Source organism: Sander lucioperca, chromosome 9, assembly GCF_008315115.2.
Source record: "Sander lucioperca isolate FBNREF2018 chromosome 9, SLUC_FBN_1.2, whole genome shotgun sequence".
Taxonomy (NCBI): domain Eukaryota; kingdom Metazoa; phylum Chordata; class Actinopteri; order Perciformes; family Percidae; genus Sander; species Sander lucioperca.
In genome coordinates, this window is record NC_050181.1 from 29,474,495 (window position 1) to 29,493,714 (window position 19,220).

The window sequence follows — 19,220 nt, forward strand, 5'->3', positions numbered from 1 at the left end:
TTCCCCATCACATTAGAGCACTACCATCCATCACATATTTCAAAAAGGCACACAAACAATTTCTTCTCAACAGTTACACTTGCACACATTGATTGTTCTTGTATTGTCCAAGTCTTGTTTGCACTGTCTATATTGTTTGTTTTTCGTTGTCTGTATCTGGCTAGCACATACTAATGTCCTGTACCTATGTTTTTGTCCTCATGTGCTCTAACTGTATTGTTGTTTTAGCTGTCCATATCTGTCTAGTCCATGCAGATGTCCTGTACAAATGTTTCTATCCTTATGTACTGTAAGTTGTTTTCTGCAGAACAGGAACCTGCTGGAAACCAGTTTTTAAACTGAGTCAGGCATGTTTATATTGTAACTTGATGTTACTTTTAACTTTCCTGTACAATAAATGAAAGAAAGAAAGAAAGAATTTGTTAAACATGGCACAGGAAGGTTTTCAATTGACTTTCAGCATTTGTATTGGATGTGCAAGTTTGCTTCATTATGCCTTGTATAGTATGTATTACTGTATTTGTTACAGTTTGGAATTTCTACATCCCAGTCACTCTGAAACCTGTTGGCCCTTACCCCTATGTTCTTGTTTTTTGTATCTTTTTTAGTTGGCTTTGTGGTTTTCTACAGGATGTAACAGTGTTTGCACTCTCACATACTATAGATGCTCTTAAAGACAAAGACCACTCAAACATCCCTCCCAGAACAGTGCATACCTTATCAGGTAATGTACTTAAACGGCAATGTTGCTTACTTGAAATTCTACTTCAAATACGACACGAAAAGAAAAGTATGTATGTATGTATGTGTGCATTAGTATGTATGTATGTATGTATGTATGTGTGCATAAATATGTATGTATGTATGTATGTATGTATGTATGTATGTGTGCATAAGTATGTATGTATGTATGTGTGCATAAATATGTATGTATGTACATGTGTGTATGTATGTGTGCATAAGTATGTATGTATGTATGTACATGTATGTATGTATGTATGTACGTGTGTATGTATGTATGTATGTACATGTATGTATGTATGTATGTATGTACGTGTGTATGTATGTATGTATGTACATGTATGTATGTATGTATGTATAAATATGTATGTATGTATGTATGTATGTATGTATGTATGTATGTATGTATGTGTGCATATGTATGTATGTATGTATGTATGTATGTGTGCATAAGTATGTATGTATGTATGTATGTATGTATGTATGTATGTATGTATGTATGTGTGTATGTATGTGTGCATAAGTATGTATGTATGTATGTATGTATGTATGTATGTATGTATGTATGTATGTATGTGTGCATAAGTATGTATGTATGTATGTATGTATGTATGTATGTATGTACATGTGTGTATGTATGTGTGCATAAGTATGTATGTGTGTAGGGGTAAAAAACAAATAAAATGTACTGATTGAGCCTCCATGCCTACTTCTCCAGACTGTGTAACAACTCTCCCCTCTGCCTCCATGTCTGGACTGTAACTTACCTACCCTGAACAAAACCAGCCATAAGAATTTCTTTAAACAAACATATATGCACACACACGCCTACACTCAGCAGTGCCACTTTATACAGAACACTACAAAAACTGCTGCTAATTACTCATGCTGTGCATGGCATGTATTTATTGTATTCATTAAAATTAAGAGACATATTCTAGCAAATAATCACTGACATATTATATGTGTGTTAGACAGATTGTTATAGATTAACATGCATATTTAATAATTATCAGTTCATTGCCAAAGGTTTAGCACAAATAAGTATGTTGTATGTTGTAATTAGTTTTAACACTATCGTGAAACCACACATTGATTTATGACTCAATATCTTATCTCTTTAAGACTGGAACCAAACACACCAGCAGTGAGCATGTGATCACAAGTTTCCTAAATAGGACGTACAGAGTCACATCTGGTTGGCCAATCAAATGCATCCTTGTCTCTGAAGAGTGGAGACAAAATGCAGATTCTTTTCATTCAGCACGACAATTTTAGCACGATGACATCTCCAAAAATTGTCTTCTATCTGACATGTTTGTTCTTCGGAAAAGTTGGTGAGTTGTCTTTTTTGTGACTGCAAGTTTGTATTTGTTAAGCCACTACTCATGACATTAGTTCTGATATTCCGTTTTTCACGTTTTAATAAGGTGCATTTGCTTTGTCTCTCTTATCACTACAGCTCAGACGAATGATCCAAAATTCTCCTCATCTCTTCATCAAGAGAGTAGTTTTGTATCAGCTAAAACTGGGGATAACTTCACTTTGAGATGTTTCTATGAAGGCGATGTTGCTTCAAGGTTTCACTGGTATAAGCAAACTCTGGGACAGAAACCACGGCTCATCTCTACTTACTACAAGTATGAAAGAAATGGAACATTTCATGATGAATACAAAAACGATCCACGCTTCACATTAGATACTGAAACAGGTAAATATCACTTGAAGATCACAGATGTGCGTGTTTCAGACTCAGCTACCTACTACTGTGCAAGTAATAAATTAATTATTGAATTTTCGGAGGGAACCTTAGTCAATGTAGAAGGTTCAGGTTTGAAGGTCCCAGCTACGGTCCATCAGTCAGCATCTGAGAGCATCCAGCCAGGAGGCTCTGTGACTCTGAACTGTACAGTACACACTGGGACCTGTGATGGAGAACACAGTGTTTACTGGTTCAAGAACTCGGAGGAATCTCAGCCAGGACTCATTTACACCCATGGAGGCAGGAATGATCAGTGTGAGAGGAAACCCAACACACAAACACACACCTGTGTCTACAAGCTGCCGATGAAGAGTCTGAATCTTTCTCATGCTGGGACTTACTACTGTGCTGTTGCCTCATGTGGACACATTCTGTTTGGGAACGGGACCAAGCTGAAGTTAGAAGGTAAGTTAATTTTCTAGCACATGCTGTCTCATCTGATGGATAGTAAAGAGTAGAAAGTAGTTTCCCAATTTGAGGGGTTTGTCTTTGGGATTGTAAACCCCTTTCAGGCAAATTTCAGATTCTGGACAAAATAAAATTGACTTGACTAGTTATTGTAACTCACTGCCCAAACTTGGGATAAAAACAGGAAATATATTGAAAAATCTGTTTCTGGTGTCCGTTTCTCTACAGATGAGGTGGACTCTCCTGGTTTGGTGTATTTCTTGAGCGGTGCTTTAACATTCACCACCATCCTGAGTGCTTTACTGGCTTTCTCATTGTACAAGGTGAACAAGAGAAACAGCTGCCAAACTGCAGGTAACTGCACTTTTTGTATCTGGCAGCTTGAGTTCACAGAATTTTGCTTTTAAATAAAATAATGTTTTCTGTGTTGTACAACCAGAGCACCAAGCAAGATTTCCATCTCCCTCCACAGCGAATGCAGAGGTGTGTACAGCTTTGTTTAACCGTGAAAAAGCCATTCAGCCATCTTTTATAGTCTCCCTCTGAGTATTACACACTTGGAGTGGCAAAACTAGACTCACAATACATATTTCCATATCACATCTCTACATTGTTAAATACTCTTGGACAATTATGTGCAATACTGTTTTCTACTACTACTTTATATTGTACATTGTATAGCAACACAAACTTCATTTTACTTGCTTAATTTTTTATTTCTGCACTTTAGTTATGTAACTCTATACTCTTATTGACTGATTCTTAGTCTTAGTTATGCCTTAAATTTGACTGGGAGCAGCTGTTATTCAACAATTTCCCTGAGAGGATCAATAAAGTATTCTGATAGCGCCACAATTAATTGTCTTGTCAATATAATTTCTGTTAGGAACCATATTGTGATAGATCTACCTTTTATAATTTTTTTTTACCAGGGTTACCAAGATACAGACAACCTCCATTATGCTGCTCTAAGTGTCAACCTGCCCAACAGATCGAGAAGGCAGAGGAACAACACCAACGATGAATGTGTGTACTCCAGTGTTAAACAATAGAGCTGGACATGTTTCATTTGCATTGTGTGAGTGAAAACGTAAGATGTGCAATGTAGATATTAATATAGATCTTGAGATAACAAGTTTTATTAAGATTTTTTGTTGTTTCTTTGTTGTTTTGCATTTTTCCGGTACAGTTAGGACAGGTTCATTGCTTGCCTTAAAAAGCTCCTCTTGGTCTTCTCATTTGTCTCTTTTTCGTAATGCTTTAATGTGTATTGTGCATTTTCTGCCACACTGACATCACATGAGGCGGCTGGTAGAGATAGAAAAAAGATTCCCATTTTTACGACTTGCATTCAGACCACAAGACCACTCAAGGAAGATGGTTGAATGAGTGAAGAATTGGTTGTCCGAGGATTCACAATACTGTACATGGTCAATATAGCCACTCAATAAGCATCAAACTACCTTAAATATTAACTTTAGTCGATGTGAGGCATCCATGTTTGTGTACTTTCTATCATAGTGGAGGTTTCAGAGAAATATGAGTCATGAGACGTGAATGGTTACTGAACGAGAAACCTGTAACAGTAACATAGAAATGGCACAAATGCAGCATATGTCTTCCCAGGTCGTCTTATTCTCCCATTTCAAAATCATATCCTCCTTTCTCTGACATCCATTACTGCCCTCCAAAAATCTTTGTCATCACCACCATATCTCTAGACCTACTATTCCTCTATTTCTTTTTCTTTTTTGACTTGTCAGCAGTCCTTTGGCAGCACAATTCGAACACGATGACATCTCCAAAGTTTCCCTTCTATCTGACATAGATAGCATTTGCTTTGTCTCTCCTATCACTACAGCTCAGACTACTGATTCGAAATTCTCATCTCTCCATCAAGTGAATGCTTTTGTATCAGCTAAAACTGGGGCTAACTTCCCTTTGTGATATTTCTATGAAGGCAATGCTGCTGCAAGGTTTTACTGGTATAAGCAAACTCTGGGACAGAAACCACGGCTCATTTCTACTTTATTCAAGTATAAAACAAATTAAATATTTTATGATGAATTCAAGAACAATCCTCGCTTTGAATTGGATACAGAAACAGGTAAAAATCACTTAAAGATAACAGATCTGCAACTTTTCAGACTCTGCTACTTACTACTGCACAAGAAGCTCTTCATACAAGTTTGAATTTTGCAAGGGCGTTACAGTCAATGTAAAAGGTTCAGGTTTGAAGGTGGCAGCTACGGTCCATCAGTCAGCATCTGAGAGCATCCAGCCAGGAGGCTCTGTGACTCTGAACTGTACAGTACACACTGGGACCTGTGATGGAGAACACAGTGTTTACTGGTTCAAGAAGTCGGAAGAATCTCAGCCAGGACTCATTTACACCCATGGAGGCAGGAATGATCAGTGTGAGAGGAAACCCAACACACAAACACACACCTGTCTCTACAAGCTGCCGATGAAGAGTCTGAATCTTTCTCATGCTGGGACCTACTACTGTGCTGTTGCCTCATGTGGACACATTCTGTTTGGAAACGGGACCAAGCTGGAGTTTGAAAGTAAGTAACTTTTCTAGCCGAGGTTGTTGCTTCTCATAGGTACTCATTAGTAGGGCTGGGACAATGTGTCTTTGTCCCGATTCAATTATTTTTGTTTCGCTGGAAACGGATATGATGTAGTCGCCGTTGGCGGTACAGTGTAAATAGAAAATAATAAGGTCAATCATTGGTAGAAAAAAAAATTGATTCTAGGGAAAAAAATGAACAGAAAACCTGCTGAAAGATCTGTTTCTGATGTCCGTTTTTCTAAAGATGAGGAGGACTCTCCTGTCTTGGTGTATTTCTTGAGTGCAACTTCGACATTCACCACCATCCTGAGTGTTTTACTGGCTCTCACAGTGTGCATGATGAACAAGGGAAACAGCCGCCGATCTAAAGGTAACTGCTAGTTTGTATGACTTGTAATCACAGAATTTGGCTTTTAAATTAAAAAAGTTTTTTTCTGTTTCACAACCAGAATCTCAAGTCGGATGTCCAGCTCCCCCCACAGCGAAAGCAAAGTTGATTAAAAAACTATAAATGAACCGCTAAGACACATTTTTATTGCACAATGCATCATTTTTTGCATGTTTTAATTTCTGTCAAGGACAAAATAATGATCGTCCGATATATACTTTGTTACCAGGGTTACCAACACTCTGAAAACCTTTATTATGCTGCTTTAAGTGCCGACCTGTCCAACAAATCAAGAGGACAGAGGGATCCCACCTGGAGTGAATGTGTGTACTACAGCGTAAAGCAGTAGAACTGGACTTATTACATTTGTACTTTGGAGTAGGACAGGATTTCTTAGTGCCTCTCTGGAGGTGTAATAAAGATGTATATCCAGGCTTGAAATACATTTGCTTTTACAGCTTCTTTGTGGTCTGCAGACAAAACTAAAATCGCTCTTATGTGCATATTTAGGATACTCTTTGTTGTCTGTGTGATACCATGTATCTCAAATCATATTTTAAGTATTAATGAATAAATGTTTTTTTATGACTTAAACAGTATATTTAGAAGCTCAAATGGATGCCATAAAAGTCACTTGCATGCTTTATTTATTTTTAATTTTTGCCTATACTCCTTTTTTTTTTAACCGAATCATGTGTTTTTATGTCTTTAATGATCAAATAAACAATAAAATAATTAAAGCACTATGAGTTTGAAAGAGTATTTGTGTGCATGTTTGATCCAACAGTTTCTTCAAACATGAGTGGCTGTTGGCACTAAATAAGTGTCAGAGAATGTGGTTGACCTCACCAACCCCAATAAATGTTAAAACCCAATTGTTCTGGTGTGAAAGTGAAATGGCACAGAAAGGTTTTGTTATGACCTAAAAACATGAGGCTCCACTACTTTACAATTTTACTGTATAATTAATAAATTGGATTTTACCGATGCAAAAATGTTAGAAAACAATGCACCGCTAGTCCATCCCAAATTGTTTCCAATGCACTCACATTGTGCACTTTTATGTACGCTCACTTATGTAAATCAGTGAATCTTCCCATCCCTAGTTACTACTGATGGATAGTTTGACAGGGAGGCTGCTACAGTATAGTCATAGCATCATCAGAGATCAAGCAGTTGATTATTCGCACACTTAAAGATACCTGGTTATTCAAAGAAATATATATACTGTAGGTCCAGATAAGCAATATCTGGCCACTGTGTTGGGCCATTGATCCACTTGTACAGGGGAAGACTGAAGGACCTTCACTGCAGACCATTTAACCCTAATTTATTAAGGTTCAGGCAAGGTTGCAACATTATAATTATACATGTCGGTAAAAACAAACGTGTGTTTAACAAAAAATAAGGCATACACACTTGCCAAAATTCTAATCCAACCACAGGTTAAACATTTAAATGCTACAGAGTGACGTGTCTTGCTTTAACTAACCATCTTTGGGTGTAATGCATATTTACATGGTAATGGCCAAGTTTCATGGCATACTTTAGCTAACTTACAAAATAAATGTTAATACGGTTTATACCATCTAAAAATGAGGGACCTGTTAATACCATTATCATTTCTCTTAGTTTTATGGGGGACAGTTTTATGAGAGAGTTTTTTGTATTGTAGCTCTCTCAGTGCAGCGGCCTTTGTGGTTATCAGCAGGATGTAAGAGTGGCTGTATTCTCACATAGATGCTCCTTAATGCAACGACCACTCCCAGTACAAATTACAAAACACTAGAGTCTTTATCCGGTGACATTTAACAATACTGCAACTACTAACACTAATAGTGCTAATCAGAATACTGTTTAGTTGAAATATTACTGACAACAATAGATACAAAGTGATTAAATCTATTTATAGGGCATTTTGAAGGCACTCATTCCAGTTTCCTCATACAAAAACAACTATGGTCAGAAATCCTTTTTTATCGATACACCAAAATTTGGAATGATATTCCCCACCACATTAGAGCACCATCCATCACATATTTCAAAAAGGCACACAAACTGTTTCTTCTCAACAGTTACACTTGCACACATTGATTGTTCATGTATTGTCCAAGTCTTGTTTGCACTGTCTATATTGTTGTTTTTAGTTGTCTGTATCTGTCTAGCTCATACTAAATCCTGTACAAATGTTTCTGTCCTTATGTACTGTAAGTTGTGTTCAATGTTTTATGTTTCTGCAGAACAGGAACCTGCTGGAAACCAGTTTTTAAACTGAGTCAGGCCCGTTTATACTGTAACTTAATGTTACTTTTAACTTTCCTGTATAATAAATGAAATGAAGATAAAAATATATATTTAAATTGAACTGTAGACTACTTCAGCGCCTTAAAACAGATATAGAAAACTGAATGAACATAATGGAATGATGTGGCCTCTGAATGATGCATTTTTCACATTTCTGCTTTAACTGCTGCACAACACTCAACTTTAGTGTATAACATAGCCCAAAAAGATGTTAGAATGAATAGCTGTGGATGTGGGGAGGGGCCCATAGAAAATGCCTTTCTACAGGGCCCAGAATTTTGTGCTATGCCCCGGAACACATCTATTAAAAGCTTGTCAAACTGTTGGTCCTTTCAAGAAGGTAAAAAATGTTTCTAAAATGTTTAACAGTAAATACTGTTTGAGAACATTTGTATATGTAGGCTATACCTGTTAAAGATTTCAGATCTGGGTTCTGTTAGTTTAACCTTTTTGAAAAAACTGATCCGTGATTGATTAGTTATATCTGCAAGGTCGGAAGCGGGAGCTCTCAGCGCAATGCCTCATTCTCGGTGGAGCTACCGAAGAGTAGCCACTCCCTCCTCCTCATCCCGTCCCCTCCCCCTACCTTCCGCGCACTAACCCCCCAACCCCAAATCCTTCTTGTCAGTTATTGGCTGGAACACTATTTGTAATGTTTCATGATGCAGGTTGACACGGTTTGTTTTTGTTGCCATTTGTGGAGCCTGGGCTGTCTACAGAGACTGCGTTTTTTTACAGTGTGTTCAGGGGACAGGCAGCTAGCAAATAGTGAGGAGATGTTTGCTGTATGTGACAAAACATGTTGTAGCCTAAAAAACGCGTGACATCGCTTTAAACTGTAGTAATTTGTTAGCAAAATTCTTTGTGCATTTTTGTTTTGTTTTAAATGTGTTGGAAGCTGTATATTCATGTTACGTGCTTAGTTAAATATTAGCAGTCTAAAGTGACTCCTAGTAGCCATTACAGATTGGCACGGGTGGGACATGAAAGGTACACGTGGTGTATGCATGCACAGACTCTAAACTACTGGTGCACACAGACTTTACAGCATACAGTTTATATAAAGCATATTTAAGAGTGTATATGTAAGCTTTTGTTTATACTATTTTTGTTAATGTTCACCTGAAAGCGAGTAATTGTTGTAATTGTGCATTCAAATATCTTTTTGCATTTATTTTAAATACAACAATTCTCGGTGGAGCTACCGGAGAGAAAACATCTTTGTCTGAGTGATCATTTCTATCTCACATTTCCAGGCTGTTACAATTACATATGATAATATAAATAAATATAAAAGAGTGGATTTCCAGTTTACTAAAAATGTGAACCTATTCTCGGGAACCAAACTTGACACCATAAGTGGCTGTGAGCATGTGACCATGTTTCCTATACAGTGTCACATCAGGTTTAACCAATCAAACACATTCTTCTCTCTAAAGAGTGGAGAAACCAACGCTATTCTGTCATTCAACACAGCAACTTCAACACAATGACATCTCCAGTGTTTGCTCTCTTTCTTACATGTTTGTTCTTGAGGATAATGGGTAAGTTGCATTTTTGAAACTCCAACTTTTATCTGTTATACTGTGGGATGTTTAGTAATTACACTGATGTATTTCACATTACATTAACTCAACATTTGCTTTTTCCCTCATTTCACTTTAGCTCAGACGACAGATCTAAAATCCTCAACTGTTCGTCAAGAGACAAGATTTCTATCAGTTAAAACTGGGGAGGAGTTGACTTTACAATGTTTCTATGAAGGTGATGTTGCTGTAATGCTTTACTGGTATAAACAAACTCTGGGACAGAAACCAAAGCTCATCTCTACATATCATGAATATAATATAAATGGTATTTTTCATGATGAATTCAAGAACAATTCACGCTTCACACTGGATATGGAAAATGGTAAAAATCACCTAAAGATCACAGATGTGCGTGTTTCAGACTCGGCTACTTACTACTGCGCAAGTAGTGATACGTATACATATATTTTTGAATTTGCGGAGGGAACCGTAGTCGATGTAAAGGGTTCAGGTTTGAACGTCCGAGCTACGGTCCATCAGTCAGCATCTGAGAGCATCCAGCCAGGAGGCTCTGTGACTCTCAACTGTACAGTACACACTGGGACCTGTGATGGAGAACACAGTGTTTACTGGTTCAAGAACTCGGAGGAATCTCAGCCAGGACTCATTTACACCCATGGAGACAGGAATGATCAGTGTGAGAGGAAACCCAACACACAAACACACTCCTGTGTCTACAACCTGCCGATGAAGAGTCTGAATCTTTCTCATGCTGGGACCTACTACTGTGCTGTTGCCTCATGTGGACACGTTCTGTTTGGAGACCGGACCAAGCTGGAGTTAGAGGGTAAGGAACATTCTAGCATATGCTGTCTAATCTGATGGGTAGTAACATATAGAAAGTAATTTCCCCATTATAGGATTTGTCTTTGGGGAGGTTTTTGTCTATCTGAATCGAGGCTGTGAGGAGGGTGTCGTATGTTGTAGAGATTGTAAAACCCTTTAAGGCAAATTTCTGATTTTGGCTATATGCATAAAATTGACTTAACTAGACATTGTAACTTACTAACCGAACGTGGAATAAAACAACACATTCTCACACTCATCTCGTAAAATATGGACGCTTGGTCAGGTGCCTTTGTCGTTCTTATTAACGCTAAAAGTCTCCTTTAGCGCTTTAAGTAAATGTGCTTGGTCGGGACTATTGCCGTCCCTTTAGCACTATAAGTAAACGCGCTTGGTCGGGACTATTGCCGTCCCTTTCAGAGTTTAGATTCTCTGCCCGAGCCCGAGCCCGGGCTGATATTTTCTGCCGCTATCCTCGGGCCGGGCCGGGCCCTTGACCAAGCATTTGCGTTTTTTTAATTATTACTTTATTAGCCTTATTCGGTGGGGAGAACGCTATGCCTCTCCAGCTTCTCCCGTAGCTCTGGGTGTCCTGCACTGACTTGAGTGTGAGGTAAACTGTGCTACGTCGTGTCTCCCCCATCTGCAGCATTTTTGTCGGCCAGTGCGTCAGCATGCAGACCGTGGTGAAGGACAGTATTAATTAGGTGATCGAGACAAGAAAATCTCCTATATGGTTCCAGGGCTTTGATTACGTTGCTGCCTGTTACCCACACTATTCGGCTGAGGGAGCAGCTATAGGGTCGAATTTAGGTTAGAGTTTTTTTTTTACGTTTCTTCATTCGGATCCATTTGCGATCCATTCCAGTCTGAATAAACAAACAGCGCAGTTTCCATGCTTCGTCCTTGTTGCATTATTCATTAAGATAATTCTAAACAGATTTCTATTCGTATTAAAAAATGTCGGGTTTAAATCGGGCTCGGGCTCACAATTACAGTTAATGTGTCGGGCCGGGCCGGTTTCGGACGCAACGTGCACGGGCTCGGGTAGAGTCGGGCTTGATTTTTTGGGCCCGATCTAAGCTCTAGTCCCTTTAGCACTATAAGTAAACACGCTTGGTCAGGACTGTTGCCGTCCCTTTTGACGCAGTTATGTTAAGGAAAAGGTCGTGGGTGGGCGTACGGTTCTGTGACACGCGGGAGGAAAGAAAAAAGCGACTATAGCAAGCATGACAAATTCACCCTTATATTCTACTCGCTAAATCCTATCTAACTGCTGCTCTCCCCGGTGCGTTACACAAACACGCTGAAAGACGCCTTTTTCGTTGCATCAGACGCTGACAGCCACTGTCCAAACGTCCTTATTTTACGAGTTCGGAATGAGAACGGGTTGGATAAAAACAGGAAATATACTTAAAGTCTGTCTCTCTACAGATGAGGTGGACTCTCCTTTTTTGGTGTATTTCTTGAGTGCAGCTTTGGCTTTCACCACCATCCTGAGTGTTTTACTGGCTTTCTTAATGTACAAGGTGAACAAAAGAAACAGCTGCCAAACTGCAGGTAATTGGTACTTTTTCTATCTGGCAGATTGTGTTCACTGAATTTTGCTTGTAAATAAAATGTTTTCTGTGTTCTACAACCAGTGAACCACGCAACATTTCCATCTCCTTCCACAGCGAGTACAGAGGTGTGTACAGTTTTTATATTTTCAATAACCGTAAAAAAAAAAAAAATAAATAGCATCACAATTAACTGTGTTGTCGACATAATTTCTGAGGAACCATAATTTGTGATCTTTTTAAAAAATATATATTTTGTTACCAGGGTTACCAAGATGCAGACAACCTCCATTATGCTGCTTTAAGTGTCAACCTGCCCAACAGATCAAGAAGACAGAGGAACAACACCAACAATGAATGTGTGTACTCCAGTGTCAAGCAGTAGAACTGGACATTATTTCTACGTTCTGAGTAAGATGGCAGATTCTTTTTATAATCTCTTTGATTATGTACATACATAGATGTAGATTTTTAGATAAATATCTGTATCTTTCATTGGTCCAGGATGTAAAGAGTGAGGAGAAAAATGATAAGAACGGACAGAGTCAGTGGAAAGAGAAGTTTAAATGATCTATGTTGCTCTATGAGACTGTATGAACTGTTGTTAGTTGGCCCTTCTCCAATGAATCCCGTTGATTTGCAGTGGACATTTTAGAGAATAATTCATCAAACAAAGAAATTTGATGTAAATTTATTAAGAAAGCTGGATTGATTGATGCTGTACAACAACCTGGTCTTTGGCTATAAGAGCTTGGATTAATTTACCAATACGTGGCATTATTTGTGTTTTATCCTCAATTTTTTTGACCTAATTACGTGTATTGTGCATTTCCATGAACATCTTGTGTTAAATTGGAATAAATCAATCAAATATATTAAAAGAAAACTAACAACATTTGTGTGTTTCTGTTCAGTCCCTGATACTGTAAGGTAACTTTGGCTTTGTCATGCATTAATGAATGTTTTGAATTGGTGATGGTGCTAGATTAAAAGACAGGATAAAGCTTTTCACAGTTAATCCTTTGGGGACCGTGACTGTACCAATTTTCAATCGCTCAAATAGGTGTGGAGATATTTAAATAGTTTAAAAGCAAAAATATCGAACTAATGGTGGCACTAGAGGAAAAGTCAGGGGACTACCAAAGTCGGTAGTAACCATCCAGAGGGAGACATTAATGTCTGTACCATATTTCATGGCAATCCATCCCATTGTTTTCCAAGTATTTCACTCTGAAGGAGAAATTGCAACCTGATCGTGGCATTTGAGGTTATCACCAAAGTCCTACATAATTTGGAAACCATGAAGATCTGTACACAATTATGTGCTAATCCATTATGTAAATGTTGAAGTGCTAAAGGAAAAGTCACAGGATCACCAAAGACTTCAGAATGTATCCTCTAGTAAACTGTTATATCTGTAGCTAAATGTAGGGCAATCCATGCAATATTTCCCTCTGACCCACAAATGTCAATCCCATAGTGACAACACAGGAACATGTAGCAAAGAAGTAGGATTTATCCTCTAGGGACCATGAATATCTGTTAAAAATTGAAATTCAATCCATCCAATAGTTAGTCTGAATCAAAGTGGTGGATCGCCCAATGAAAGACAAACTGACTGCCATCTTTACAGCCATACTGCTAGCATGGCTAAAATCAATTTCTCCCTTTTCACTGCTGCATTATCACTGAGACCTTGGCCCATTGCAATAGGGCCTGTGGGCACAACAGTGTTTCTTCATGACAACTTTAAGAATCCATTAATGCTATATTATATTCTGACTCTTTTGCTGTCAGAACCCATCAAGGATTCATTAGATTATCACGCCATTGTTTTACTGACCAGCCAATGCATGACCTCTTAACCTTCCACATACCTCTGCCCCATGTATACTAGAGTCATTTGGCAGACGTTTTTGTTCAACATGCCTCAGATTTTCTCATTGGGAGCAATATGGATTTCAGGGTCTAAAGTATTGTGTGTCATCAATTGCCATCAGTTTTGCAATAAATGGCAAAACCTTTGTGGTTAACTGAGCTACAGCCAAAGTCTAAACAACATTTATGTCATCTAATAGTGTAGATGGTCAGATTCTTTCCCATTTTCGATAATATTTCTGCCAGCTATGCGTGTCATTTGTTAAACATGGCACAGGAAGGTTTTCAATTGACTTTCAGCATTTGTATTTGATGTCCAAGTTTGCTACATTATGCCTTGTACAGTACATATAACTATTTGTTACAGTGTGGCCTTTCTACATCCCAGTCACTCTGAAACCTGTTGGCCCTTACCCCTATGTTCTTGTTTTTTTAATCTTTTTTAGTGCAATTGGCTTTGTGGTTTTCTACAGGATGTAACAGTGTTTGCACTCTCACATACTATAGATGCTCTTAAAGACAAAGACCCCTCAAACATCCCTCCACTTCAAATACGACAGGAAAAAGAAAAGTATTTAAGTATGTATGTATGTATGTATGTATGTATGTATGTATGTATGTATGTATGTATGTATGTATGTATGTATGCATGCATGCATATTAGAGTTGAGCCGGATATTCGGCTGAAATGAGTATCCGGTACGGATAAAGCACTTTTGCCGAGTACGAGTATTATACGAGTAATACGAGTCAATATCTGTGCTCGGATTGAATAAAAATCCTCATTGGGTAGCTGACTGTGTCTGCGTTCTGTGATAGGCTAGTCGTCACAGCGCCCCTTCCCTACACACATACAGATTTATTGTGTTGCTGTGTGTGTCCCGCTCTGCTCACTCACACAGAACAACTCTCTCTGTCTGTCTCTCCCTCAGTCACTCAGGTTCGCGGGTCTTTTCCATTAATGTTTAGGGTTTTTTCAGCTTCAGGTTTGTTTTTTACGTTGGTTTGTAGTACTTACTTATTAACCAGTAGAGTTCTGGTAAAGGTGGGGTTTGTTCAGACCTGGTGCTTGGTAGAATGCGACTCGCGTTGCGTCTCTGCCTGTCGGAGATTTTTTTTCTTTTTTAAACCGTCAGCTGGCTCTAAACAGATCTGAAAAACAGCGTTGGACTATTTGATCCGTAGAACACAGTCCCCCCCGCCCCCCACTCTCTGTCTCTCTCACACACACACACACACACACACACACACACACACACACACACAGTGTGGAAATAAGAAAAATAAAAAAGAACCAAAATCACACTGATCATAAAAAAATTAAGTTAAAAAAAGAAAGTTATGTTGAGTATGAAAACTAATCAGCAATAAATATAACAATTTCTGATCAACCCATATCAATTGCATGCTTAAAATAACATACTGGTTAAAGCCCCGCCCATTTCAAGACAAACCGACCCACATCTGGGTTAAATCCCGCCCACATCTGGGTTAGGCCCCGCCCAGTCCGAGTACAGATACAGATAATTCATATGGTTAACAGATACAGATAATGCTGTACTCGCTCATCCCTAATGCATATGTATGAATGTGTGTAGGGGTTATTGAATCTAAATTATTTTAGTTTAACGCGGTTATTTGAAACACGATGACATCCCCAAACTTGATGTATCTGACATGTCTGTTTTGGGGGGAAATGGATGAGTTGTTTTTGTAATTCCAACTTTTATGAAGTATGGTCACTCCTCATACAAATGGTTCAAATATTTTTTTCAATTACTGATTGATATGTCACATAAAAGTAATTGTGCATTTGCTTTGTCTCAAGTCACACCAGCTCAGTCAAATAATCTGGACAAACCAAAGACACCATGAATGGTAAACCTGTATTTCTACAGTGGCAGTGAGCATGTGATCAAGTTTCCTAAATAGGATGTACAGAGTCACTTCTGGTTGGCCAATCAAATGCATCCTTGTCTCTGAAGAGTGGAGACAAAATGCAGATTCTTTCCATTCAGCACGACAATTTGAACACGATGACATCTCCAAAGTTTCTCTTCTATCTGATGTGTTTGTTCTTCGGAAAAGTTTGTGAGTTGTATTTTTTGAAACTGCAAATTTGAATTTGTTAAGCCACTACTCATGACATTAGTTCTGATATTCCGTTATGTTTTTCACATGTTAACAAGGTGCATTTGTTTCATCTCTCCTATCACTACAGCTCAGACGACTGATCCAAAACTCTCCTCATCTCTTCATCAACAGAGTAGTTTTGTATCAGCTAAAACTGGGGATGACTTCACTTTGAGATGTTTGTATGAAGGTGATGTTGCTTCAAGGTTTTACTGGTATAAGCAAACTCTGGGACAGAAACCAAAGCTCATCTCTACATATGATAAATATAATGTAAAGAGGATTTTTCATGATGAATTCAAGAACAATTCACGCTTCACACTGGATATGAAAAATGGTAAACATCACCTAAAGATCACAGATTTGCGTGCTTCAGACTCGGCTACTTACTACTGCGCAAGTAGCTTCACATATAGTTTTGAATTTGCGGAGGGAACCGTAGTCAATGTAGAAGGTTCAGGTTTGAAGGTCCCAGCTACGGTCCATCAGTCAGCATCTGAGAGCATCCAGCCAGGAGGCTCTGTGACTCTGAACTGTACAGTACACACTGGGACCTGTGATGGAGAACACAGTGTTTACTGGTTCAAGAAGTCGGAAGAATCTCAGCCAGGACTAATTTACACCCATGGAGACAGGAATGATCAGTGTGAGAGGAAACCCAACACACAAACACACACCTGTGTCTACAAGCTGCCGATGAAGAGTCTGAATCTTTCTCATGCTGGGACCTACTACTGTGCTGTTGCCTCATGTGGACGCATTCTGTTTGGAAACGGGACCAAGCTGGAGTTAGAGGGTAAGTTACTTTCTAGCACATGCTGTCTCATCTGATGGATAGTAAAGAGTGGAAAATAGTTTCCCAATTTGAGGGGTTTGTCTATTGGATTGTAAACCCCTTTCAGGAAAATTTCAGATTCTGGACAAAATAAAATTGACTTGACTAGTTATTGTAACTCACTGCCCAAACTTGGGATAAAAACAGGAAATATATTGAAAAATCTGTTTCTGGTGTCCGTCTCTCTACAGATGAGGTGGACTCTCCTGGTTTGGTGTATTTCTTGAGCGGTGCTTTAACATTCACCACCATCCTGAGTGCTTTACTGGCTTTCTCATTGTACAAGGTGAACAAGAGAAACAGCTGCCAAACTGCAGGTAACTGCACTTTTTATATCTGGCAGCTTGAGTTCACAGAATTTTGCTTTTAAATAAAATAATGTTTTCCGTGTTGTACAACCAGAGAACCAAGCAAGATTTCCATCTCCCTCCACAGCAAATGCAGAGGTGTGTACAGTTTTGTTTAACTGTGAAAAAGCCATTCAGCCATCTTTTATAGTCTCCCTCTGAGTATTACACACTTGGAGTGGCAAAACTAGACTCACAATACATATTTCCATATCACATCTCTACATTGTTAAATACTCTTGGACAATTATGTGCAATACTGTTTTCTACTACTACTGTATACTGTACATTGTATAGCAACATAAACTTAATTTTACTTGCTTAATGTTTTATTTCTGCACTTTAGCTATGTAACTTTATACTCTTATTGACTGATTCTTAGTCTTAGTTATGCCTTAAATTTGACTGGGAGCAACTGTTATTCAACAATTTCCCTGAGAGGATCAATAAAGTATTCTGATAGCGCCACAATTAACTGTCTTGTCAATATTATTTCTGTTAGGAACCATATTGTGATAGATCTACCTTTTATAATTTTTTTACCAGGGTTACCAAGATACAGACAACCTCCATTATGCTGCTCTAAGTGTCAATCTGCCCAACAGATCGAGAAGGCAGAGGAACAACACCAACGATGAATGTGTGTACTCCAGTGTTAAACAATAGAGCTGGACATGTTTCATTTGCATTGTGTGAGTGAAAACGTAAGATGTGTAATGTAGATATTAATATAGATCTTGAGATAAGTTTTATTAAGATGCAGATTCTTTGTTGTTTTGCATTTTTCCGGTACAGTTAGGACAGGTGCATTGCTTGCCTTAAAAAGCTCCTCTTGGGCTTCTCATTTGTCTCTTTTTCTTAATGCTTTAATGTGAATTTTGCATTTCCATGTACATTTTGTAGCTATAATGATCAAATAAATCTTATTTCTACATGAAATACTTTAACCTTGACACTTTGTGTGTATGTGTGTTCAATCCCCGGTTAGCGTGGCACCATGCCATTTTGCCATACTGTATCATTTTAGTATTTTTAGTTGTTTTTCAATACATGTTTCTTTTATTGGCATTCTATCTTGCACTTTCACCATTCAATGAAGTGCTGCTTGACATGTGTGCTCTCATGTTGTAATTTTGTATGTCATGGGTGGAGGGGGGCTTACATGGGTTTCTGATTCCTAATTAATATCCTGTAAATCTTTTAATCTGGAAAGCACTTTGTGGTGAATACTTGAAAACTGCTGTGTAAAATATGATTATATTATTATTATGTGAACTGGAGAAAGCATGTGACTGACCTAATCCATCCCTGGCATAACAGAAACAATTTTTTTAACTGATTTGTGGACACACATTTGGTGCATATATGAGACAAGCTGGAGCTCTTTGGCCCAGATTGTGTTTCCTGGAGCTTTTGTACAGCCCATGGTACAACGTACATGATTCTTATTAAAGACAATTCTGCATATAAAAAAAAGGAGATCCATTCAAATTCCCCCCACAAAAATATCTTGTTCGGTCACAGTCTTGCTGTCTTCTTCCTCCTCTCCCTTCCAGATCTTTACTCTATTCATTCTGCCACACTGACATCACATGAGACGGCTGGCAGAGATAGAAAAAGATTCCCATTTTTACGATTTGCATTCAGACCACAAGACCACTCAAGGAAGACAGTTGAATGAGTGAAGAGTTGGTTGTCCGAGGATTCACAATACTGTGCATGGTCAATATAGTACTATAGCCATTCAATAAGCATTAAACTACCTTAAATATAGACTTTGGTCGATGTGAGGCATCCATGTTTGTGTTGTAATTTGTAGGGTACAGATTCAATTATTATAGTTATTAATATTATGAGTTATTAACCTATATATTATTAAAGAATTATCAAATATGTTTTATCAATATTAATAAAG

At 38.2% G+C, this 19,220-nt stretch overlaps 2 protein-coding genes and 1 pseudogene across 3 annotated transcripts; all 3 read left to right on the plus strand.

The window, feature by feature from the left end:
* The first annotated feature begins 1,882 nt into the window (after positions 1-1,882).
* LOC116042266 lies at positions 1,883-12,970 on the plus strand. Of its 2 annotated transcripts, none has more exons than XM_031288388.2 (5): positions 1,883-2,078; positions 2,204-2,908; positions 3,140-3,265; positions 3,351-3,394; positions 12,378-12,970. In XM_031288388.2, exons 1-5 carry the CDS (start codon positions 1,985-1,987, stop codon positions 12,495-12,497), a joined length of 1,089 nt encoding a protein of 362 aa, XP_031144248.1. In that variant the 5' UTR covers positions 1,883-1,984; the 3' UTR covers positions 12,498-12,970. The 2 variants fall into 2 exon arrangements, with proteins under 2 accessions (XP_031144248.1, XP_031144249.1); XM_031288389.2 differs by lacking the exon at positions 12,378-12,970 and adding an exon at positions 3,844-4,070.
* Positions 4,704-6,344, plus strand: LOC116042273 (annotated as a pseudogene).
* Positions 12,971-15,878: 2,908 nt separating the features above from the next.
* Positions 15,879-18,252, plus strand: LOC116042271. The gene is made up of 5 exons (XM_031288395.2): positions 15,879-16,081; positions 16,212-16,919; positions 17,150-17,275; positions 17,361-17,404; positions 17,852-18,252. The coding sequence occupies exons 1-5, from the start codon at positions 15,988-15,990 to the stop codon at positions 17,969-17,971; spliced, it is 1,092 nt and encodes a 363-aa protein (XP_031144255.1). The 5' UTR covers positions 15,879-15,987; the 3' UTR covers positions 17,972-18,252.
* Positions 18,253-19,220: the final 968 nt, after the last annotated feature.